The 25206-nt window shown below is 32.2% G+C and overlaps 3 protein-coding genes across 3 annotated transcripts; all 3 read left to right on the forward strand.

The window, feature by feature from the left end:
• The first annotated feature begins 5722 nt into the window (after positions 1-5722).
• Positions 5723-10808, forward strand: LOC129289759 (probable rhamnogalacturonate lyase B). Its single transcript, XM_054926515.1, has 15 exons — positions 5723-5875; positions 6044-6161; positions 6700-6858; positions 6967-7017; positions 7149-7268; positions 7369-7488; positions 8120-8255; positions 8515-8691; positions 8934-9089; positions 9182-9382; positions 9578-9719; positions 9815-9974; positions 10067-10183; positions 10276-10402; positions 10499-10808. Exons 2-15 carry the CDS (start codon positions 6064-6066, stop codon positions 10736-10738), a joined length of 2004 nt encoding a protein of 667 aa, XP_054782490.1. The 5' UTR covers positions 5723-5875; positions 6044-6063; the 3' UTR covers positions 10739-10808.
• Positions 10809-12496: 1688 nt separating this feature from the next.
• On the forward strand, positions 12497-13670 carry LOC129290890 (F-box/LRR-repeat protein At3g48880-like). The gene is made up of 2 exons (XM_054927956.1): positions 12497-12828; positions 13112-13670. The coding sequence occupies exons 1-2, from the start codon at positions 12497-12499 to the stop codon at positions 13668-13670; spliced, it is 891 nt and encodes a 296-aa protein (XP_054783931.1).
• Positions 13671-21240: 7570 nt separating this feature from the next.
• LOC129290891 (F-box/LRR-repeat protein At3g48880-like) lies at positions 21241-22839 on the forward strand. Its single transcript, XM_054927957.1, has 2 exons — positions 21241-21524; positions 22275-22839. The coding sequence occupies exons 1-2, from the start codon at positions 21241-21243 to the stop codon at positions 22837-22839; spliced, it is 849 nt and encodes a 282-aa protein (XP_054783932.1).
• The last annotated feature ends 2367 nt before the right edge of the window (positions 22840-25206 follow it).

Raw genomic sequence — 25206 nt, forward strand, 5'->3', positions numbered from 1 at the left:
AAGACTGATCTGCGTACTACAGGCAGACTTTATCAAGACCACTTGATTGTAGTAGATTCAGCGTAAATGGTGCCTGCTGCAAGAATTTCATGATCTTTCTCTCCTGTGTGTTCAAGCCTTTTCTATTCTCTATTTTTTGTTTTTGGGAATGGATCAAAAACAAATACACTCCCGTCTACACGTACAATATACCTATCCCTCCTTTCACAGAGAAGAATGGCCCTTGTCTCAAAGGAAAAAGTAATACACTCACCAACCACACACATTTATCCCTTACCCGCATGAGAATAAAACTCACAACCTTCCTCTTTCAAGAGGTTGTGGGATGCTATTGAATTAAGAGTTCCTTGACAATGCATGTTCAAGCATTTTGAATTCTCCAGCCTCATTTTTTTTCTTTTTTCTTTTTTAAAAATTATTATCTAAAGATGGTATATTCATAAAAATTACTGTGGCGTTGTTTATACTGATTTAGTTATAAGGCGTTACATTCAGGCCAAAAAGAAATAAGGCACTTCATTCATATAATGTTGGTCTCATTTATACTTTATTACCACATATAGAGACAAGGTTGTTTAAGGGCTTGTTTGGTTTTGTAACTTTTTACTTTTGGGAAGTATTTTTCCATGTGTTTTTAGGATTAGATTGGATTGGTTGGTCCGATTGGTTGAACAAAGAACGGTTATAAGCTCGATCTAGTTGCAATGAAAAATTATTCATTCTAAGAATTGGTTAAGAATTGATTAAACCAATCTCAATCTGATCAAAACTAGTAGATAAACTGATTGAACCTTTCCTACTATTTTTTTAATTTTTCATTTTCTAAAATTTTAATTCATATTTTTAACTAAAATTTATGCATATTTATACCTAATAAGCACTGATAAGTGAAGAAAAATGAACAAAAATGCAAGAAATATGTATATAATATGTATATATGTATATATTTTAAATTTGTAAACAATAAATTATGAAATAAGTATATATGTTTTGGATTAAAATGATGAAATATTAATGGAAATTATATTATATTATATTATTTTATTTTTTAAATTTAAAAATTCATTTTTATATTATATATGAATATTTCATTTTATTTCAAGCATGTATTATTTAAAATATATTAATTTATTTATGACTAATTTATATCACAATTTGACCATTAAATTATGAACTGATATCTTATTTGATTTAATGAGTGGTTTAGTTTTTATAATATTAATAAAATATCTTCAAATCACAAGTATAATTGATACACATTTGAGACGTGGCTGAAAGTCTATCGAGCCAAGGTAACTTATGCTTACTTTTAAACTTGATCAAATGGACTTTTATTTTGCTAGTTGGCAAAACTAGTTGACGTGTACTCATTTAATTCTTTGGCAAATGTTTTTGTTTCCTTGGGAGCAAATGTTTTGATCTAACTTTCTCTTAGGGGAAATTACCATTTTTTTAAAAAAATGATTTGTATTTTATCATAAAAATAATTAAATTTTTATTATTTATTATAAATGTTTTCAAAATAAATTTTTTATATCATTTATATATTTTATTTAAAATTTTATCTTATTTAAAATTTTTATTACTTTTTTAAACATTTTTAATATATTATATTTATATAAAAAAATTACAAATCATCATCAATTAATATTTTTAGTAATTTTTCATTAAAAAATAAATTCCATTATATATAATCCAAATAGTTTTTAGTTTATCAAACTAACTTTTAAATAAATATATCTAAACACAAATTTTATTATAGTTGACTTTTATTAAATTAATTTTTGTTAAATAAATTTTGATAAACTGATTTGAACAATGTAAAATCAAACACGCACTGAATCTAAGAACAAAACAAATCATCTACGTAGGTCTTTTCTTAAGTGTTGATTGTTTTCAGCAACCGGTTGTTGCTACTACCTAGAATGTGCCCATGATTAACTATTCATGCAAATGTCCAGCTAGTCAGGGTTACTACTTAATTCTCTATTGCACAAGTTAGTTGAAGAGTTTGTTTTCTCCTAAATATAAGACCTCGGTTCATTTTGTCTCCCATATTTATCATTTCTCTCTAATCTATTTTTATTAGTGCTCTTTAATCTATCCTCATCCTCATTTCTATTACACTTCGGACATCTTATGTCGTGAAAATACTTTTTTAACTGTTGTTCGAAAATTGCTTTTTGCAGTTCTAGCAATAATTTTAATGCAGTTATGTCACTTTTTTTAATTTATAAAAAAATAATTAACTAACTCTTACATTTAGGTGAGAGGGAGTATAAAGACATGCATCATACATCTCATTGCCTTTATTTATTATTGTTATAGGATGGATGGACACCTAGGAGATTACTATGATGTAGTGCTTTATATTGATTTGGCACGGATTGCAATTATAGTTCACAACTTCACATAATCTTTTTTTTTTTTTTAATACAACAACTTTACATAATGTCATAGCACTAAATTAGCCGCAGGCCTGATAAAATCTAATACCAAAAGGTAGTTGAGTTGATAAGAATTTGACTATTTTTATATTGGGAAAGTATAAACTAGTTTATCGGAATATTACATTATAAACTAGTCTATAAAGTACCTCATAATGCAATAATAGTGTAACACCTGGGGATGTCGGCTCCCGTGTTCACTTCTTGATCGTTCCCTTGTAAATAAAACAAGGGAATCTTTGGATTACCTAATCTTATAAAATAAAATACAACTTAGGGATTTCGAAATTGTCAACCTGAGGTTTATTATATATAGAGGGAGAATAAGAAATGTGGAAAAAAAATTTACGAAATTTTATTGACTGTATTACGTGTCACATTGATATACTACGATTTGAATTTTGAACAACAGGACACAGATCAGACGAAGTCGTATAATGTGTTCCCAATTTATTATTGTCAGTTGTTTACTCACTTTTTTGCTTGTGTTTTAAGAATTCTTTTGTCGTCCAGTTGTTTCGAAATATAAAAAAGGATCAAATATTAAAAATTTGTTTAAACGATATTAAAGAGGAGAACAAAAGAGATGAAATGAAAAATGAAAAAGATAATCGTATTTTAATTTTATGCCATGGGCGCGACCACGTAACAGTTGCGAATTATAGTTGCATTTGAATGTGCCGGCTTTTCAGTTTTGGTCAACGCAATTTTAGTTTAGGGACAGTTCGAAGAGACACGCCATTAATGTTTCCCTCACTAAAGTGGTGAATGGTGATTGATCTTAAAAAAAAAAATCGTTATTAACAGCCAAAATAATGAGTTACAAGTCGATGTCTATGCAAATTTAATGCATAGCCTATATTGAGATTTATTTCTTACCAGCTATTTTCTTTTATATTGCTTGAGTTTGAAAAATGAGTCACAATATTAATAACTTTGTGTGAGTAGTATGATTTTCTATATATCTATATTGATATATATATATATATATATATATATATATTGCTCAACCAAATCAATGCAAACTAACAAAGATATATGAGTTTCATTGGCGATTATCAAGGTAATTGGATAAGAGGTTTTTTCAAATATCTCTACTCTTTTTTTTTTTTGGTTGATACATATGAAGGAAAAGTTAATGTTTCTGATTTTCTTAACACTTTTACACTAATTCAATACAACCTCACCGCCTCGTCGAAACCATAGAGAAGATTATATGCCTCACCATGAGAAATTTGATTATGGCTTTCAATTATTTGTTTAAAAAAGCTTTTTAGATGTGTGGATTGACTTAGTGTATGTTTGGATAAATATTCTAACTAAGATTTGGCACCCAAAACTTCAGTTGGGATGTCAAAAGCTCATTAAAATGCTAAAAAACTTGTTTAGGTGAAAAAATATTGAGATAAGCGTTGAGGACTAAACGTCCGTTCCAACTGAAGTCAGGAAATTAAGCTTTGAGTTTAACGTGCTAGTAGAATAAGTTTTGGATGAAACTTTCTCTCTCCTTTAACCACCTACTCAACCACCCGTGACTCAACTATTTTTTCATTCTCTAGCAAGATATTGCATCCTTCTCATTTAACCATTGTCACCTGTCATTGCCTTCTTCTCTGCTAGCTGCTATCGCCATCCATGGAGGTTGTGGGTTTTGTCAAACCATCGTGCCTAATATTTCTTGTGCATGCCTGCAAGACTAGAGAAGCTCTTCAACCTCTGCTTCTTCTTCGACCTTTTTGTTACTCTCTCACTGCTCTTACCTTCTTTAACCTTTGCCAGTTGTAAGATTTGCTTGTTTTCTCATCAAATTTGTTTGTTTTTTGATGGATTGATTAGAGAGAGAAGGAAGGGGATAAGTCATGAATTCCTCAAGTCTATCTGTTTATTTTTTTTCCCTTCTTTTTGTTTTTTATTTTTTATTTTGGCCAAAAGATAGAGGCTTGATTCAACTTAATTCATCAAGGACCAAAGCCATTAAATTTATAAATTATAAACTAATAATCCAATACCCATTTCTCGGTCTTTATACAGCACACACTTACAATTAATTACTTGTAACCAATTTCTTAACAATTTTAAAATATAAAATTTTATAATTCATCAATTTATTTTAATTTTTTTAGAATTGAATATTTTATAATCTATCAACTTATTCTACCTTTCTAAAATTTAAGATTTTGAATTTGTCAATTTATTTTTTATTTTTAAGGGCTATTCTTAAAAAAACTATAATTTAAAGTTTTGTATTTTTCATTAAAAAGATTAAATTAGTCATAATATAGAGAAAATTCATATCTTTTTTTTCTCATACAAATCTAAACTAGCTTTTGAATCATATCATTTAAATAAATTTCACCTTGTCAAACTAATTTTTTTTAAAAAATTCAGCTTTCATAATTGAATATTTTAAATTTTATAATTTAATTCTACCTTTTTTAAAAATAATATTTTTGATTTATCAGTTTTTTTAATATTTGTAACAAACTTTTTAAATTTTTTTTATTTTTTAATTTAATTTTTCTAAAAATATCAAGGTAGTCACAAAAATATATACAAAAAATTAATATATGTTTTTTGTTATCATACATCCTAATCGACTTTTGAATAAAATCATCCAAACAAATTTAAATTTGCTCAATTGACTATTGAAAAAAGGATATCTAAATATAAATCATATTAAAATCACAAACTTTTCTCCTAACCTCTATTTGCTAATTGCAGTTAATTTTAACTTTATTTATGAATTTTTTTTAATCTAAACACACATTTATTCATTGGGCTCTTAATGACAATTTAGATATTAAGATTTGTTTTTAATGATCCATCACCTAGGTGTTGTTTGTGACTTTAGATATGTCTTGAACATTTTCTCTTTGATGGTTCTGCGTGACCTTTTATTTAAAAATTATAAGAGAAAAGAAAATGAAAGTGTAAGAGGGAGAAAGTGAGAAAGTTATTTCTGTCTTCTCATTACTATCCTTTCCAATATTAATCCAAAGGATTTAGATATGATGAATGTATAGAGGATTTAGATAATTAGTATAGAACATTATTGGATGCTTCTCAGCAATTATTCAGCATGTATGTGTTCAATTATTTTTTTTAAAAAAATAAGCAGTTAATTAAAAAGTTAAAAAAGTTCATAAACAAAAGGTGGCAACTGGTAACATATGAAGGGCTAGAGACTAGCCAGGTGACTGCGGTTGCATATATAAAGGCCAATCACTTGGGAATATGCAAATGAGATCGCGTTTCGTGAAGTTCGAAATAAAAAAGCAACTTATTTTAGTGTCAGAGAGAAAGAGAGAGTGAGAGGAAGAGATAAATAATTAAAGATCTCTGTAATCATTCACGAACTCTGTTCTCCATCTCCACCTGCCAGAACCGTGTCTGCATTGGTCGCCAGGTTGCTCTTTTTTTCTCAGAAGGTGATTAATTAACTGCGATTTTCTTTCTGGGTCTCGTCATGTTCAATTCGGTTCTTAGCATCTTAATTAACAGAATCACCGGGCTCCAGTATCATGGTGCCATTAAATTCTTTTCTTCGTCCCAAACGAAGGTGCTTGTTAATTGCTAGCTTTCTTTATAACTTGCAGGTTTCATAATTGTGAAAAGAATGAAGAAACAGATTTTCATACCATGGTGGTTTGGAATCAAGACTATGCAACTCTGCTTCTTGCTGGCTAGTTCTTCTGATGACAACATGTCAGATAGGTCCTCCTCCTCCTCTCTGTTTTTCTGTTTTTTTTTAATCTATTGCTTTTGTGTGTGTGTGTGTGTGGGGGGGGGGGGAGAGAGAGAGAGAGTTAAAGTTAAGATACTCTGTATAGATGTTACTGCTATGTGAGGGGCTTCCGTAAGTGTATATGTGTATATGTATATATATATATATAAGGCAAAGAATCACGGTTCCTTGTCTTATGTGTTGTGGTTTCTTTTCACATGCACGAGAAGTTTTGAAATTCAAGGTGCTTTAATTTATAATCTTTTTAATTGCGATATGTTTCAATTGGATATTATGAATCTTGATGCTTTTCACTTGTCCATCTTTACGGTTAATTACGACATTTCACAAATTAGCCAATAAGGCGTCTTTTGCATCTTCATCATCTCTCTGCAACATCTGACTCTTCCTTAGCTTCTTCACATGCCTCCTGTCCTGTCAACACGATCACATGCATAATTACTTGTAACTTGTTGGCGTGAAGAAGCATAAGCAAACTTTGAACGTATGGTTGTTCATGATCAACAGTGGTGCGGTTAAGCTAAATGCAGAAGATCCACAGCAACTGGTCATTGACAATGGCATCGTCCAACTCACTCTGTCTACACCCCAAGGCTATGTTATTGGAATCTCATACCATGGAATCGATAACGTCCTCGAATCTCGTCACGCACTACATGACAGAGGGTTCCTATTTCCACACCTTGTTCCTTTAAATAACATTTTCTACATTGTAAATAATGTGCAGACAATTAAGCCTTTAAAGGTTAAGAATTTCTGTGTTCTCGTTGGCAGGTATTTTGATGTTGTTTGGAATGAACCAGGAAAGAATAGTATTGCTCAAAGGTACGCATATGATAATAATGTTTGCTCTCTCATTAATTTACGTAACCACACGGTGCAAGCTCATTGCGCCGAACTCATTATTGAAAAGATTATGTTATCATATGACAATAATATAAAACCACGTACTGCAGAATCAATGGGACCCATTTTTCAATTGTAGCATCGGACGAGAGCCAAGTGGAGGTTTCGTTTGTAAGAACGTGGACTTCGTCCATGGAAGGCACTGATGTGCCCTTTAACATAGACCAAAGGTGGACTATTATATTGCTCTTAGTTTTTCTGCTTTCATACCACTGCAAGAACAGACAGACGTATGTATTACATATTTAATTTATACGTTCGATTTTTCAGGTATGTATTGAGACGAGGAAGCTCTGGATTTTACCATTATATGATATTCAAGCGTCCTCAAGGATTTCCTGCTGTGGAGGTTGATCAATTTAGGACTGTCTACAAACTCCAAGAGCACAGGTAAATTACAGTAAAAATGATAACAACACTCAACAAGGCGACAGACACGGGATTTTCATGTGATTTTCGCCTCTTTTGATGCCTCTTATAGAACTTGATTTAACCCAATACATGGGCTTGGAAGAAGATGATCTGGACTATGAAAGAAGGAATCTTCTAATTCACGGGATGAGTTTAAAACTTAAAGCTGTTGCTGTTGCAGCAGTATGTGACAACAGAATGAACTAATAATTAAAATTTAATGATGGGGTCTCCCAAAGAAAAAATGATGGCAAAGTCTCGAGCTAGGTTCAACCCAGAGATGGTGACGTACCTCACTAAAAGACAATAATTTTGAAATTGCTTAATAAGTCTAGGCGTAGGAAATCAGCAATAGCATGAAAAACATTACCTGTATAGGCTTGGACTGTCTTTTTAGAATGATTTTAGGAAGTGGGTCGGGGGGGGGGGGGAATCGTTGGATATCAGAGAGAAAGGCTTCAATAATAACATGAATGCCATAGAAAAAAAAGATACTAATGAGAGATGTCTCTGTATAAGTTGTACTTATCTTCTTTTATCAAGTTTATCAGGTTTATATATACACATAGGAGTCACAGGATTGAATTTAGAATGATTACATACTGTACAGGTTTCATTATATGGCTATATCAGACAACAGGCAAAGATTCATGCCTACCATGGAAGATAGAGAGAGCGGGCAAGTCCTAGCTTATCCTGAAGCTGTTCTCTTGACCCAGCCATCCAACAAAGACTTTAAAGGAGAGGTACCCGCTTCCTGTATATATATTTATAATTTTTTATTTATCTACGCCGCGTTGTTTTACAAGATATATGTAGGCGGCTTACAGTACTGTAATTAGAATTTAATTTTGGTTAAAAAAAAAAGAATTTAATTAGTTGTTTGCGCAGGCCCACTTGATTATGATATGAATTAATCCGATCATCATTAATAACATGAACATTACTGTTTGTTTGGACTTGATATAAAACTCCCGTGAACAATATTGAGCGTGGTGGGTTCAGGTGGACGACAAATATCAGTACTCTTGTGAGAACAAAGACAACAGAGTCCATGGTTGGATTAGTTTTGATCCTGATGCACCTGTAGGCTTCTGGATGATAACACCTAGCAACGAGTTTCGCAATGGTGGCCCCACTAAGCAAGACCTCACCTCTCACGTGGGCCCCATTACCCTTTCGGTAAGAGAAACAAAAGACCGGTAACTTTTGACTTTGAAAGCGGCTTTCTAATATTGATCTTCCACCTTTTATCTTCCTTTTTTGTTCTACTGTACTACATAAACTGACACTGTAACTTCACACAGAATTCCGTATCTACCGAGAATAAAGGATAAATCAAAATTAAAATAAAATGATACCACCAAACACTAGAACAAGTTTAATTTCCGCATTTGATTTTGTTACATTTGTGTGATGTTTAGATGTTTGTGAGCACTCACTATGCTGGGAAAGAGGTAAGGATGGCATTCCAAGAAGGGGAGACCTATAAGAAGGTTTTTGGCCCTGTTTTTGTGTATCTTAACTCTCTTTCAGGCAACAAGGATCCACGGACGCTTTGGCCAGATGCAGTGCAACAGGTAATCACTTAATTATCAATTGTCCTTCAGTTGTGTTAATTATTTGTCATCATAAAATCAAACAATTCTATTTCTTTGTTTGATTCAATTAGATGTATAAGGAAGCCCAAAGCTGGCCTCATGATTTCCCACAGTCACGAGACTTCATTCAATCCACTCAACGTGGAAGGGTGGTTGGAAGATTACTAGTACAAGATCGGTATATCAGAGGAGGAAAACTTCTATATGCTAAATCTGCTTATGTTGGTCTAGCTCTACCCGGTGATGAAGGATCGTGGCAAAGAGAAAGCAAGGTAAGGTCCCCCCCCCCAACCCCCAACTAGTCTTCCTATTATTGTAAAAGTTAAGACCTATGTGTCACACTGTGTCCATATTTTTCTGTAGTTGCATGAACTGCTTGGTTCTAAAAAAAAAAAAAATCGTTATCATATTTGCAGCAGGATTTATTCACTTTGAGCTCCATGTATTCATCTATATGTCATCCATAGGGCTATCAGTTTTGGACAGAAGCTGATAACAAGGGCTATTTCATGATTAAGAATGTGATACCAGGGCACTACAACTTGTTTGCATGGGTTCCTGGCTTTATTGGTGATTACAAATATAATAATATAATCACTATCACGCCAGGTACGACATTGTGTTCATTTTTCCTTCTGGGTTTATTTGATCGATCGAAACCCTAATTTCAAAACTTGCTAATTATGTTCACTACTTCTTAATAGGGTGTTTAATCAAATTGGATTCACTCGTATTTAGTCCTCCAAGAAATGGTCCTACCCTTTGGGAAATTGGAGTTCCAGATCGCTCAGCCGCAGAATTCTTTATCCCAGACCCCAACCCTAAATTCATCAACAAATTATACAATAAACAGCCTAAAGACAAGTTAGAAACCATGACCCACTTATAGTTGCTATCAATACGTACGCATGCTTTCTTTCCCTTTTATGCAGATTGTATTTGTTTCTTTGACACAGGTTTAGGCAATATGGACTATGGGAAAGTTATGCTGATTTATATCCACATAATGATCTAGTTTACACTGTTGGTGTTGATAAGTATGATCGAGACTGGTTTTTTGCTCATGTTACAAGGTAATTTAAACGATATTGATTGTTCAACTTTTTGATATTTACTTTAATATATTTTGTGCCAATTACACTTGAACTTCAAAACGTATATATAGGAGAATAGGAAATGGAGTATACCAACCAACGACATGGCAAATTATATTTGAACTTGAAAATGATGCATTCCGTGGAAGTTATACTCTACAATTAGCCCTAGCATCTGCCACGCATTCTCAATTGCAGGTATTACAGCACCAGCTAACACATGTTTCTTTGGTAATGAATAGATCAGATATATGAATGAGCATAATTTGGGGAGGTACTATGTATATATTGCAGGTTTGGCTGAATGAACAAGGCGATAATCGTGGCGTATTTGAAAGAGTAGATATAGGAGGAGATAATGCAATAGCAAGGCATGGAATCCATGGATTATATTGGCTGTTCAGCATTGATGTTCCGAGCGATCGTTTAGTGAAAGGGAAAAATATTTTCTACTTTAGACAGTCAAATGCCACTAATCCTTTTCAGGGCCTCATGTATGACTATATGCGTTTAGAAAGACCTCCAACTCTCTAAGGGTTTGATTATTGAGTTCACACACAATAAATCAATAATTACATGTACTGTGCTTTGATTCTCAGTTTCATCGATCTCTTCTTAGCAATGGCTTTAAAACCACCAAATACAACCAAAAAAAAAAAAAACCAATCAACTATATATAATAGTGGTTTTTGAAATCTGCTACCAAAATGGCCATTAATGTCGTAGAAAATTTTAAAAAATTTGAAAGTTACGTTCTCAAGCCAAATACATCACTAATTCATTAGAGCCGTCTCCTAAAACGCGCATCTTCTTTAAGAAGATCTTAGTTATTCTCCTCACACCATTTCTCACGATTTTCTACTCCTCCCTTCTTCTTCACCTCAAGTTGGTGGATAAGGTCGATAAGCCAGACGCGGAGATTATTGAAAATTGCCATTAACGGAGATTCATCTCATTAAAAAAATTGAAGACTTTTTTTCATACACCAGTGTTTTTTATCACACACATAAATATATACATGAATTAATGCATTTAATTCTTTCTAGATTTTGGAGTATATTTTTATTGAATGTATTTTTTTTTCTATATTTGAATAAAAGCCATGCATGTGTACATGGAGCATGTATCTTTATAGATATCAAGCATTTAGTCTTCTGCATATGAAGACATTAAGTTAATTAGATTCATGTATCTAACAGGAAATTTAAAATTTATAATTATTTTATCTCTTTTTGCTCGTCGACGAAATATGGGCTACATCCAATTAATAATGTCATATGAGGTATAATGATTGTTTGGTGCCAAAAAAAGAAAAGAAGTGTGAAGATTATATGAACTAATTATTAAAAAAAACAAAATTTACTAAAGATCTGCTTTTAAAGAATTATATAATTATATAAATATTCAATCCCAAAAAAATTGTATAAATATAATAAATGCAAATTTTATATGATATGACTATTTTAGATGTCATAAGCTGCATATTGCTTGCAAGGAGATTTTTAAACTTTTTACTCATCCTCTTTAAAAAATGAAACGGCTTAATTACACATGAGTCAATTTATCCCGAATATATATAATTTTATTACATTTTACATTTCTAAATTTTGTATTGATCGAGTCTCAACTAATTTGAATAAACTAAATAAACCTATTAAGAGGAGCACAACTCTCTCATTTTTTGAACTTTTTTAATTCAGAAAATTAAGATTCTAGGAATTAAATCTTTATGCATCTTACTAATTAGTGACTTATTATGTCTTTATATAACATAATTCTCGTATTATATATAGTAGGCTCAAGCGACTAATCCTTCACAAGCGTCTGTTCCATCGGTGCTACTAGCAGTCTTGCTTTGATCTGCAACTCCTTCACTACAAATCACAAAATCTTAGAAACGAGGTATGTATATAACTTCCCAACAATTTTTATCTTTCTTTTATATTCCATCTTAATATTTTTCATTAAAAAAATTGAGTCATCAATCATTTACATATACAAGTTATGTGGTAAAGTTAACCCAGAATAACTTACACCAAAACCCTAAATAAACAAGGTGTAGAAATAATTTCAAATATTAACATCTCTTAATTGCATCATCTAAGTAATTTTCAGGACAATAGTGTATCCTCTGGGTCGATTCTGCATAAAGTTTTCGAAACACACGCACGCACGCACGAGTAAATTAATGTGGTATTACTTATTGTATTCATCAACCACCCACGCTTATTGTAATGATTGATTTCTGCTGCTTCAATTGTTTTTATCATTAATTGCACCCAGCATTTGACTATGGGGAAGAACAACAAATCATCCAAGAGTGATTGGAAGGACATGAGCTATGACGTGTTGTTGAGAATCTTCATGACCCTCAATGTGGTGGATTTCGCTGCTGTTTCCTTAGTGTGCAGCTCCTGGCGAGATGTTTGCCAAGACGCTTTGTTTTGGGATGGAAAAGTGTTAGATCTTACCAAGTGGAAAGATCCACGATTGTCCAATTTAAGTTCAAGGCTAATTTCACTCCTCAAGTGCCTTCTAAATCTCAGCAGCGGCCGAGTGGACTGTCTTATATTCAAGTTTCAAATATATCTCGACGATCGGGAATTCAATAATATTGCTAAAAAGTAACATGTTTCATGTCTTTCTTCACACTGCTTCGTTAAGCCTTGGATTTCAAACTTATTATATGATTACTGATGCATGCAGTGATCCATATCATTTGAAGCCATGTTAACATAACCTTTGATGCATTATCATCATTTTGTCTCGATCTCTGCATAAATAATTAACCTTTCCGCAGTATAAACAGAAAAACCATAAATGTTGACCAAACATGTCTCTCTCACATTCTGAAAGTGCTAATCAATGCTCTGATTAACTGAGCTCTTTTGATTTCTTGACACGTAGAAGCCTTAATCTGAAACGGCTAGTTCTGCCTGCGTGGTTCCCAGATCTCTCAAAAAAGGGAATCGACCAAGCCATGCAGCAATGGGAAGGGCTAGAGTCCTTGACGATCACTAACAATTATCTAGCTCCTCATTTCCTGGAAAGCATAGGCAAATACTGCAACAACCTGCGCGAGCTAAAGCTGACTTGCCATCTGACCATTAAGATTGCGAGAATACTGACGAAGAACGTGCCCAACCTGAAAGTATTGAGCCTTCAATCCGTGAGGGTGAACAAGAATGCTTTGCTTCACGTGGTGAAGAAGTTGAAGGAGTTGAAGGTTCTGAATCTGACGCACAGTTTCGTGGTTTCGGGGAATCGTACAGAAAACATGGTGGTGTACCCAAAACATGTGGTTCAGAGTATGATGGAGAACATGCCTAGAAAGCCAAGGTTTCTGAAGTGTAAAGGCTTCTGTGTTAAGTGTCAAGAAGTGTTTATTTGGAATATGATGAACAAGTGGAAGGAACCCAAGGAGATAGTTTGGCGCAACGATAAGATACCTTCGCTTCGAGTTTGAAGTGGGAAAATCAAATCTTATACTTTGCCAACTTTTCTGTACAAGCTGCTTGTTTCATGTAATAGGCTTCTTCAAAATTAAGACTTATAAACTATGTAGTATGTACAAAAAGTAATCATCAATAATGCAGCTTGTTCCTAAAATTCTGTGCAATGTGCGACATAGTTCCCAAAAAAGTTTATGCGTTGTTATAATCAATTCTTCTAGTTAGAAGTAACAAATATTACATATATTGTTAAATCTCTAGCACATAATCACCTTCACTAACTTCTAAATGAGCTGGTTATTTCTTGCAAACAACTTTTCCTATATATATATATATATATATTATATATTATATATTATTTTTATAATATAATTTTCTTCTCCTAGCATTTTAGATAAAATGAATAGATATTTCAGCATTTAAATGAGATAGAAATTATCAAATATTTTGAGATTGACATTACTTTAGTGATATAAAATTTCAATCATGATTTGACCCAAAGCCCAAGGATTGCATTTTGGGGCGCGAAATTTTGGTTGAAGACTAAAATTTTTTCCCCAAAAAATAGAGAATAATATATATATATATATATATATATAGAGAGAGAGAGAGAGAGAGAGAGAGAGAAGCCAATAACGGTTAATAATGTCAAAATTAAGTATTCATTAAAATCCATGTATGCTTCAGTGTTAATGTGCGCGGAGCGCCCCTCATCATGCAAATTATAAAATTCTAATTCTAGTCAAAATGGCCACATACAATTAACATGAGTCACTCACGACGGTTTGCTGCGTGAAAGGTTTGGAATGGGTTCGATGGCTCCATGATGACCAAAACTTCAAATTTTGAGATTTATCACATTTTAAGAATTATGGTAATAAAATGAAGTAGTATTGCTTTCAATTAAATTAGGTGACAAAAGAAGTAACTTTCTTTATTTTTAATTAATTAAAGAAACAGCTAAATTTAATTTTACCTTCAGAGTATAGATAATAATCCCTAAATTAAGCAACACCGTGCCTGATCTTAGCTGTCATCAATTGCTTATGAATCGCTCCCAAGAAAATTTAAATTTGTTTTTCTTTAGTCACAAATTATCCTGTATCTAATAGTATTATTGAGTAATTTAAATTCATACATTATCACACCCAAAATGGGGGATGGGTGTCTCAGGGCATGATTTTCCTATTCATGGAGCTAGAATAGTCTTAAGTAAGCTTGAATTAGGATTGCCTAAAGTGTTTTTTTGTGAAGTGATGAAGAGAGATGTAAAAACCCAGCAGCGGCTTCCTTTCTATGGGACCACATTTTAACTTTTAATTGACTCGAGAATCCATGTCAGGTGTCTAAGTCATCCCATTTTTAACCCTTTTGTGGTCAGCTATGCGTCGATTTATTACGAATTTAATTATATGCATGCAATTGTTGAGTAAGATTGAAATAGACGAGTGGACCATGAGCTGTTTAAGCCACAAGTATTAACACAAGTCCCAAGTCGTCGAACGTTACAAATTAGTGGAGACAAGGTCTCAATACTGTGAGGTTTAGACACCAGGCATCTCTGTCATTGATCCATGCTTCGGCTTTTCTCTCTTGGACTTCTTCATATTTAGCTAGTAGATTTGGAAGAGACTGCCAGTCGGTTCTTATCAGAAGTGAGGTATCAACGTTTATTGCTTTTCTTTCCCATTTTTTCATGTACTAATTACTATTGCCTCTTGAAATTATCGGATAAATCTCAATAGCAAAACAAAACAGAAAAGCTAAATAAGGTGAACTCCATGACTTTTTATTGGTCCAGGAACTCTTAGCTTATCGTGGGTTGATTGATTTCTTGTTTTCCTCATGAATTCTCCGAACATAAGCGTTCTTTTTCGATCCGCAACCGCATTGTTTTTAAGAGAGCTTATTGGATTTCTAATCCCTAGCCATTTTTATCATTTTCATTAAGAAAATAAAAGTTTTCGAAATCCAAGGATATATGACGGGTTGGAATTCATCTCATCTTTTGAATATTAAATGTGCTAATTGGTAGAGTTTAATTAATTGCACCGAGTAGCTTAAAACCAAAACCCTAGATAAAATCAGTACTTCTCCATTGCTTTAATTAAGTAAGAACCTTTAAAATTATATTTGTTCATCCTCACACTGAAAATTTTGGCTGGCCAGGTCAAAAACTTCAAGCTAACCAGCAATAATTTTGGTTGTTAGAAATGTCTAAATACGTTATATAGAAAATTAGGAATTGACTCTCGAGTTATCTCCTGATTGCATTCTGTACCTGGGCGGCCGAATTATTAAAGGCCTGTTCTTTCTTTCTTTCTTTCTTTCCCCCAGCAGCTAGAATTTATGAGTGAGCTTCTTCATATACATCAGAAGATAAATTACGTTCTATATGTATTTTAAGAGGAGCTCATTTTCGTTTTATTACACTAATTAGTGTCTTGTAATCTCCACTTCAAAGTTACTGCAGCTTCATTTGTTTCCATCTTGCAGGAAATATTTGAACTAGAGCAATACATGGAGAACAGCAAATCAGTTACGAGACATTGGAGCAACATGGACTGCGACATCCGGTTGAAAATCTTCATGACACTCAATGTGGCGGATTTCACCGCTGTTTCTTTGGTCTGTCCCTCTTGGCGAAAAGCTTGCCCAGGATCCTATCTTTTGAGATGGCAAAGTGTTTGATCTTAGTGATATGATCTTATACTCAGCTAGAAATTTACCATTTGAATCTAATGATTCTTCCGGTGAACCACGACCGTCCAATTCAGACTCATTCAGTTCTTGAAGCGCGCTTTGGACCTCAGCTGTGGCACAATAAGTTGCTTTATATTCAATTTTCTTCAATCTATAAATGATGAGGACTTAATATTAGCCGCTGAAAGGCAATATATTCTCATCATAACTTAGTTTCCTCTTCATATTTTGTTATATATCTTGAAGTTTATAATGAGTGAGGAGTTTTATATGGCTCTAAGCTTGCTATTTGGATATCTAGCTATTGGATGCCTAGTACGTACCTTTATTTTTTCTGGTATATGTTCTGCGAATGCTAAGAAATGAAGGATCTTATAGAATTCCCAAAAAATCTTCCATTTCTTTCTGAAGCATATTATCGCATGCATCTTGAGAATAAACAGGACAATGAAGAATGTCCAGAAATGCATTTAGAGGATCGTTCTGACGCTACCTCTGTTCATTGCATTTTAAAAAATGAAGGATATCCCGATAAAGAATCAATCTTTCTTTTTGATTGATCAATGTGTGATATTTTGAATTTTCATTAGTAATGAATCGAAATGTTTTGGATTGATAAGAAGATTCTTTCAATTAGCTAGAACACGTACCTTACTTGAATGAAATTAAATGCAAGCTAGCTATCACATTAGCAAAAACTGGTAGAGAAACAAGATATTGAACCTACCTTTTGTTACAAAAATAGAATGCTAACTCTCTAAATGCACTACTCTCTCTTTCTTGTAGGAGTAGGGCAAAACTAAAAAGATATGTCCTTCCAAGATGGAACATTCAACTTACAAAAATGGGACTCCATCAAGAAATGAAGCTATGGAGAGGGCTAGAGTCCTTGACAATCCCAGACATTTGAATAGCTTACAACATTCTGGAAGCCATAGATGAACACTGCAGCAACTTTTCAGAACTCAAAGTAACCTGTGATTTCAGCATAAATTTCGCAAGAGCCTTGATCGAGCATGTTCCAAAGCTCGAGATACTGAGCCTTCAGTCCATACTGGTGAGTAAAGATGCTCTGGTTCTTGTGGCAGACCATTTGAAAGACTAGGAGGTCCTCAACGTCTCTGAAAGTTTTGTTGTTAGGCTCACTGATGATGGAACCAACATCACAATATACACCCAACATGACGTGCCCATGATGGTGCAGAACAATATGTCTCGAATCCCAACGTCAATAACATGTGAAGGCCTCTGTGGAGTGTGCCTCAAAGTGTTGGAGTGGAATATCAGTATTACTGAGGAATGGAAGAACCCTAAAGAAGAGGTTTGGCGTGATGATAAGGCATCCACTCTTCGATTTTGAAGTAAAAAGTATTATGTATGTATTGCTAATCATATCTCAATATATCATGTAATGACAACTTAATTAATTAACCTACTTACATCTACATTGGCGGTTATTAATTAGCAGCAAATTAATAACTGTCTAATCTATATCCTTACAATATCTTAATATATGAAGGCATTTAAAAAATTAAAGCTAATTTTAGTATCCGGCACTAATACATAAAAAGTTTTTTATACTACGATTTTACGCCAATTAAATAGGAGTATAAAAAGTGTGATGGATGATGTTTTTATAAATACGTTACTATGATAATAAACTATAACTTCTACACTAGTTTTAAAATTAACCAGGGTAGAAAGTGTTGCTATTTTTAATTTTTTTTTAACTTTATGCATATATTAAAATCATATTTTAACCCGGTTATTTACGCATCAGTTTCTAGAGTTGACGTAGAAAGTCCTTTTTAGCTTATCTAAAACATCCTTCTAGTACTATATGATGACGATAAAATTGTTAGAGAGATTGACTTAATTTTTTATGTGGAATAAAATTTCACTGTCGAGAGCAAAAATTGGTCTAGTCAAATTTAGAATGAAATGTAATTTAGTGTTCGACTTTTGTGAGATTGCTACTCAAACGCAAAAGCAAATTTATTTGGTGTTCATTTCTTGTGTTATAGAGAATGACTTCAAGTAACTTAATATGCCCTTTTTAAGTCACAAGATAGCGTCGCTGAAGCTTGACTTTAAATAATTAAACTATTTTGTTGATTATTTTATTTTATACAATAAAAGTTTAGATAAATTGAATCTTGAGGGTTCATTAGAGTCAGGGCATATTTTCAAATTTAAGAAATGCTTACAGAGATACTATTTATAAATCATCTATCAATAAAATTATCACATTGGTAATGAAATTTTTTTGTTATTGTTTTAGCCATATGTTATTAGAAACCCTACTATTTATTTAAATCAATATCTTATTTGGCGTTAATGTAAAAAAACCATGATGATGTACACTAACTAGTAATTTCTTATCAAAAAAGCCACATAAAATCATTAATGAATATATAAGGTTCAATGAATGGATAGCAAAACTTCCAAATTTTCAAATTATCAAATAAAACACCATGATTTTTAACCAAAAATGAAAATAAGTATCCAATTTTGAAGTGTATATAATAAATTCCAAATTTATATATCATGGAGAGGCGCATATTAATATATATATATATATATATATTAAATTTTATAATGTATAAATCATAAATAATACAACTCATAGTAACCTCTTTAATTTTGGTTTTATTATATTCCATATTGACTAATTACTAATTTACTACATTTTTATCCACATTTGGTCAGACCTGGATATTTCTTACCGGAGAGAATCATCTCCCAGATTTGTATATATCCCCACTGTGGCAGACCCAATAAACCTCTCTCAGAAGCAAACAAATTAAAGACAGCAGGGCATGACTTGCCGAAGTGTCCAATATCTAGGAGTGTTCACGAGACGGAACGGGACCGGGACACCCCCATCCCATGTCCTGTCCCGAAAAAATGATCGGGACTGAATTTTGGTCCCGTGTCCCGTCCCGTCCCGTTAAGAGTCGAGACGGGATCGGGACGTCCCGCCGTCCCGATAAATGAAACAATATCGAAAAAAGATTTGGATAATAATTTCATTAAAATTTTAAATTATATAATTTATTAAGTTTAAAATCAAAATAACACAAGTACATAAATAAAAATAATTTAAAATCAATTATTGAATTATATTAATCACAACTACATATTATAATAAAAAATGCAAGTGATCTTTATACTATAAAATTAGCAACAACAGGCAAGTCAAATACAACATTAAATAATTGTTCTTTTACTTTAGTGAAGATATACTAAGTTAATTACTCTTCTAAAAATAAGCAAGAAGTATGTTATAAATAAAAGTTATTAAATAGATAGATATAAGAATAAATTATATTAATATAATTAATATATTATAAAAAAGATATGGCCATGTTTACTCCATGCCATTAAAATTATCAATATAAAAACACTTTAATTTTAAATAAGAATTATAAGTATTAAAATTATAATTGATATAATTAATATAAGTATAAATTATATTAATATAATTAATATATTTAAAATAAAAAATAATATATATAATATTCGGGACGGGACGAGACGGGACGTCCCGATAGTAATCCTATGTCCCGTCCCATCCCGAACCACTTTCCTGTCCCGTCCCGTAAAGTCTCGTCCCGATTATTTTCGGGCCGGGACAAGACCCGTCCCGATATAATCAGGATGATATCAGACCAATTGGGACGGGTCCAGATTGAACACCCCTACCAATATCTACTCATTTCACATATCGATGAACGTTACAAACAGATTGGAGGTTTCATCATTAATTTTGAAGCTTGCTTAGACTCCATCTACTTCATCACTGCTTCAGATTTTCTCTCTGCAACTTCATATATATCCAAGGGGTACAAGAAAGAGACCATCAATCCGAAATTCTTAGTAGCGAGGTTAGTATAATTATTATAACCTCTGAAGAATTTTCTGTTCTGCTCTCTTTTTCATGTATCTCTTCCCTCTCTTCCACAAAAGTTTCTGAATAATTTCAAGAGCAAGAGGAATTGAAACAAAGGAAAAACTAGAAACACTAGAATGAATTCCATAACATGTGGTTAATAACCTTTGATCTCTAATTAGCTGATGATTTAATTATAATTAATGGCTAATCACACTCTTCAGCTCCCTCATGGATTCCCTAATCGAATGATCTTTCTGTAATTTTTGCGAAGAACCTGATGCGCGCCTTTTAATTTCCTGGAGCTTATCATCAATTGGTATTCTATGCCCTAACCCTTTTTACTTTTGCTTTCTTGCGATAAACCTGAGGATGACGGGATAGATCAATTCCACTCATGTTTTACATATTTAAGCGCGCGCATTTGGTAAAGGTTACTTGAAAAAATTTATAATACCTGAAAACAAGCAATTGTGAAATCAGTGGTTTAATTTACTGTCATTTCTTTTGTTTCTCCTATAGAAAATTCAAGCTGCGTCAAAAGCTTCAAGAAAACTAGACCCATCAACTTTGCTAAAAAAATAATTTTAACTAATGCCGGCAAGAATTTCAATTTTTCTAAATTGCATCTCTCAGTTGATTCTCTAGACGATTGTGTATTTACTGGATCGATTCCATTTAAAAAGTCTTCCAGATAATGGTTGATTATGTCAATAAAAATTGTAATAATTGATCAACTAGATATTGCTTCATTTGCTTTTATAATTGATGACCAACAATATGAGTAAATATTCGATCGAGTTGTCGTTTTATATCGTATTCATCAATCACATATATTGTAGAAACAATAAGGCCAGCTAGAGTTACATTGCGTGGATGAAAGTTTTTTTTTTTTTTGGTAATGATTGATTTTTTCTGCTTCATATCATTGCAGATAGCATTTGAATATGGGGAAGAGCAACAAATCATGTATCAGACAATGGAAAGACATGGACTATGAAGTGTTAATGAGAATCTTCATGACCCTCAATTTGGTGGATTTCGTTGCTGTTTCTTGGGTGTGTAGCTCCTGGCGAAAAGTTTGCCAAGATCATGTGTTTTGGAATAGAGAAGTGTTAGATCTTAGCAAGCTGACTCCGCAATTCGTCTTATCAACTTCAAGGATGATTCCGTTCTTGAAGTATGTTTTATATCTCAGTGGCGGCAAAATAGGTTCTCTCATACTCAATCGTCTACCTCTGAGAGATCGTATCTTGATTAATGTTGCCAAAAGGTAGTGTTTTTTCATAACTCTCTTTAAATTGCTTATAGTCTTGGATTTTAAAATTTTTGGCTTGTTATGATTCTAGCTATGAAGGGGTTCTAGCATGAAATTATTTTCAAGTCATGTTGACAAATCAAGTAAGGTGCCGAGCTGATGGTGTATAGATATCATTATTTTCTCATCAGATTCTTGCTTTGATCGATCATCAATGCTTCGATCGTTAACAAAATTCTAGTCAGATACTTCTATGCTGGGAACTTCAATGATGATACTTAAGTCTTCATAATGATCCATATTAATACACTGTGTGTGGAGGCGCAAGAATACTAAAAAGTATTCATTTAGATATATGCATAATCAACCTTACACAATCTGTTACACAGATCCCATCGCCATTGGATTTGGATTTGGTAAGTAATCCAACTCCATAGCATTCGCGTGGCATAACAAGTGAACAACAACCATTTGATTTAATTGAATAACTGTAAAAAAGTCATATAATATTCAAAAAGTATTAAATTTCAAATTTTTTGAAGGATAATATATGTGAAGGATACTTTATTGTGAGGATTGTTTTGAATTTTTTTTTTTAAAAAATGTATCTTAATAATTTTCAAGTGTTGATAAAATTCAATGGAATTGAAACATTTATTGAGCAAGTGGCCTTAAGCCTTTTACTGAATCTAATTCCTACCTTTGATTCTCGTGCATGCATACTTTGAAATAGCTAATCATCTAAAAACTCTCATTTTGGTGTAGGAGTCGTAATCTAAAACGGCTTGTTCTACCAGCTGGACGTTACCTGCAACTTACAGAAGCAGGAATAGATAAAGCGATGGAGATGTGGGAAGGGCTAGAGTCCTTCACCATCACTGACAGTGAAATTGCTTTTAGCATTCTGGAAGCCATGGGCAAATATTGCAGAAACATCTCTGAAATTAAGATAACTTGTCATTTTAGCGCGAAGATTGCCATGGCCTTGATGACGTATGTGCCCAGGCTCAAGAGACTGAGTGTTCAGTCAACACGGGTGAACAAAGATGCTCTAGTTAATGTGGTAGACCATTTACAACAATTGGAGATTCTTAATGTTTCTCACAGTTTCATTGTTGGGGGGAATCGTCCAGAGAACATAAGAGTATTCTCACAACAAGAAGTGCCAAACATTCTGGGTGAAGTGTCAAGAATGCCAAGCACAGTAATAAGCTGTGAAATCTTCTGTGCTATGTGCCAGGCCGTGTTGGCTTGGAATATGGCTTATGAAGGGAGGAACCATGACGAAGAAAATTGGCATGATGATGAAATACCATCTCTTCGAGTTTAAATAGCAAGTGAAAGAAAGAAAAAAATCTTATATATATCAAGCAATGAGATCTCACCTATGTCAACTGATATGATATATGAATTAGGTGGTTGTTTAATTTATTCTCGCAAACTACTTTTGTCTATATTTTTATTATATGATCTACAATTTCTTTCATAGCAATTGAATGCTAATTTTTTTAATTATTAAAAAGGATGAAGAATTAGTATTTTAGGTTTTAACATATAAATTTTATTACGTGAAAGTAAAATGTGTGTTGTAAAATTTTAACCACAACACATCTATGCATTGCAACCGAAGAACTTTATTTTTTTTTTTAGGACTAAAAACTGTCCAAAAACAAACAAAAAAAGCTAATAATATATATACATATATATAAGTTAAATTATACTTTTAGTCCTATATTTTTAGTCTCATAACCCTAATAATGTTAATTTCAAATGATTATTTTTGTATAAATCATTGTTTTGTTTACAAAATTAAACTTAATGAGTTAACAGTTAATAATGTTTTGTCAATATTTAAAAGTTTAATGTAAAAATTTTTGAGATAAAACTAATAGTATTAAAGTTAAAATATTGAAAATTCACTTTATAAAATTAAGAAATTAAAATAAAATTTTATATAAAATTAGAAAATTAAAAATATATTTTAGCCTATATAAGTACATAGAGAGGGTCAATCATCCTGCATGTAATCATATCATATGTCACAAGCGAGATGTTTTCGATCCTACATCCATAAATTGTGACTTACGTCAAAAGTCAATAATAGACTAAATATTTAATAATGTCAAAACAAAATTTCATCAACACCACGTCAAATGTACATCTCCCTTTATTTATGAATGAATATCAAAAGATATATTTCTTAGAATTTCTTCCATTCAAAGAAAATATACGTCCCTTGATTCAACGTCGTTCATTTGTTTAATGAATTCAAAGAATACATCTGGTTCATGCATGTTCATTGACATTAAAGAATGCATTCCAAGACCAATGACGGTGCATAGTGCTCTAAAATTGAGGACCGTGGAAGGATATGTGAAAGAAATTTTCGCAAAAGTGGTCTAACTAGCAAAGGTGGAGATGAGACTCGGTGAATTTAAGGGATCCAGATGCAAGATTATCTCTAAATTTGTTGCAGAACAACTGGTGATTTTACCCATTCGGGTGCCTCAATCCTCTATGCATGTTAACTTTTCTAAATCTAATTACATATTGCTATTTGTGGATATGATCTAGTATAAGATAAAGGAAGCCATGCTCTGTCTTTAGTTGTTTTCTTCCTTTGTGTTGCAATGCAATCAGCATGGCTAGAGTCAATTAGTCAATTGAATTAATATACCTCTAGCCATAGAGATTTATGTTGTTTTGAATTCTACTGAATCATGCATGGAATTGAAGTGCTTTATCATTGTAGATTTTAGTTTGAATTATGGGTAAACACTAAACCTTTGTGGCTTTAAGGATCTATTTGGTTTTGTAGCTTTTAACATTCAGGAAGTATTTTGCTACTTTCCAAAAGTCAAATGTTTTTTGGTTTTTAATCTTTTTTAAGAAGTCCATTTTATAAAAGTCCTTTCAAGATGTCATTGAATGTGCTTTTCGTCAACTTAAAATAATGAAGCTTTTGAAAAGTGTGATATTATTTTATCATACTATTCTAAGTTTAATCTCTTATATTTTTATTTAAAAAATAATTAATTCATTAAAAATATAATTATTATTCTAATAATAATAATTAGGTATCAAGTTTTTAGCATTATAAATTGAATCATTAATCATGTTAATTTTTAGCATTAATGTATAATAAAAAGTATGAAACTTTATCACATTTTTTAAAGTTACAAATTAAAAAAGTGCAAATAACTAGAGATCAAGTTTTTAGCATTATAGATCAAATTTTATGTTATGTAAAATCTTTATCACACTTTTTAAATATTTCAAATATATTACATTTGTATAATAAAAAATTATAAATTATTATAAATTAAAGTCTTTTTTAATAATTGTACATTCAAAAGCATACATATTTCACAATCATAAACTAAATAACTTTCGGTGTATCAAATTGACTTTTAAAAAAATATATTTAAATATAAATTTCGTAATAACAACGGACTTTTACCAAACTAATTTTTGCCAAATAAACTTTCATCAAATAAATTTTTGACAAACTAAAAACCAAACACACACTAAGTGATTCTTAAGAATTTTTTCGCTTGCAATAGAAAAGGGAGTGTGCTCTTTGGATTAGGCTATTCACCGTCCACCCCCATTGACTCTCCTTCTAAACCACGATTTTGTGGGCTCTTGGATGCTCTTTTTTGAATAACATGTGAACCATTTGTTTTTTTTTTGTTGG

This window comes from Prosopis cineraria, unplaced genomic scaffold (assembly GCF_029017545.1).
Source record: "Prosopis cineraria cultivar Desert tree isolate PC_DT_omini unplaced genomic scaffold, ASM2901754v1 PC13, whole genome shotgun sequence".
NCBI lineage: Eukaryota > Viridiplantae > Streptophyta > Magnoliopsida > Fabales > Fabaceae > Prosopis > Prosopis cineraria.

What these genes read in the sequence shown, in the direction of transcription:
- LOC129290890 (XM_054927956.1), top strand. Translation starts at nt 12,497, where the DNA reads ATGGGGAAGAACAACAAATCATCCAAGAGTGATTGGAAGGACATGAGC. An exon ending in TTCAATAATATTGCTAAAAA is followed by an intron (nt 12,829 to 13,111) that starts GTAACATGTTTC and finishes CTTGACACGTAG; the next exon opens with AAGCCTTAATCTGAAACGGC.
- LOC129289759 (XM_054926515.1), top strand. Translation starts at nt 6,064, where the DNA reads ATGAAGAAACAGATTTTCATACCATGGTGGTTTGGAATCAAGACTATG. An exon ending in TATAATCACTATCACGCCAG is followed by an intron (nt 9,720 to 9,814) that starts GTACGACATTGT and finishes ACTTCTTAATAG; the next exon opens with GGTGTTTAATCAAATTGGAT. An exon ending in TTTTTTGCTCATGTTACAAG is followed by an intron (nt 10,184 to 10,275) that starts GTAATTTAAACG and finishes ACGTATATATAG; the next exon opens with GAGAATAGGAAATGGAGTAT.
- LOC129290891 (XM_054927957.1), top strand. Translation starts at nt 21,241, where the DNA reads ATGGACTATGAAGTGTTAATGAGAATCTTCATGACCCTCAATTTGGTG. An exon ending in TTGATTAATGTTGCCAAAAG is followed by an intron (nt 21,525 to 22,274) that starts GTAGTGTTTTTT and finishes ATTTTGGTGTAG; the next exon opens with GAGTCGTAATCTAAAACGGC.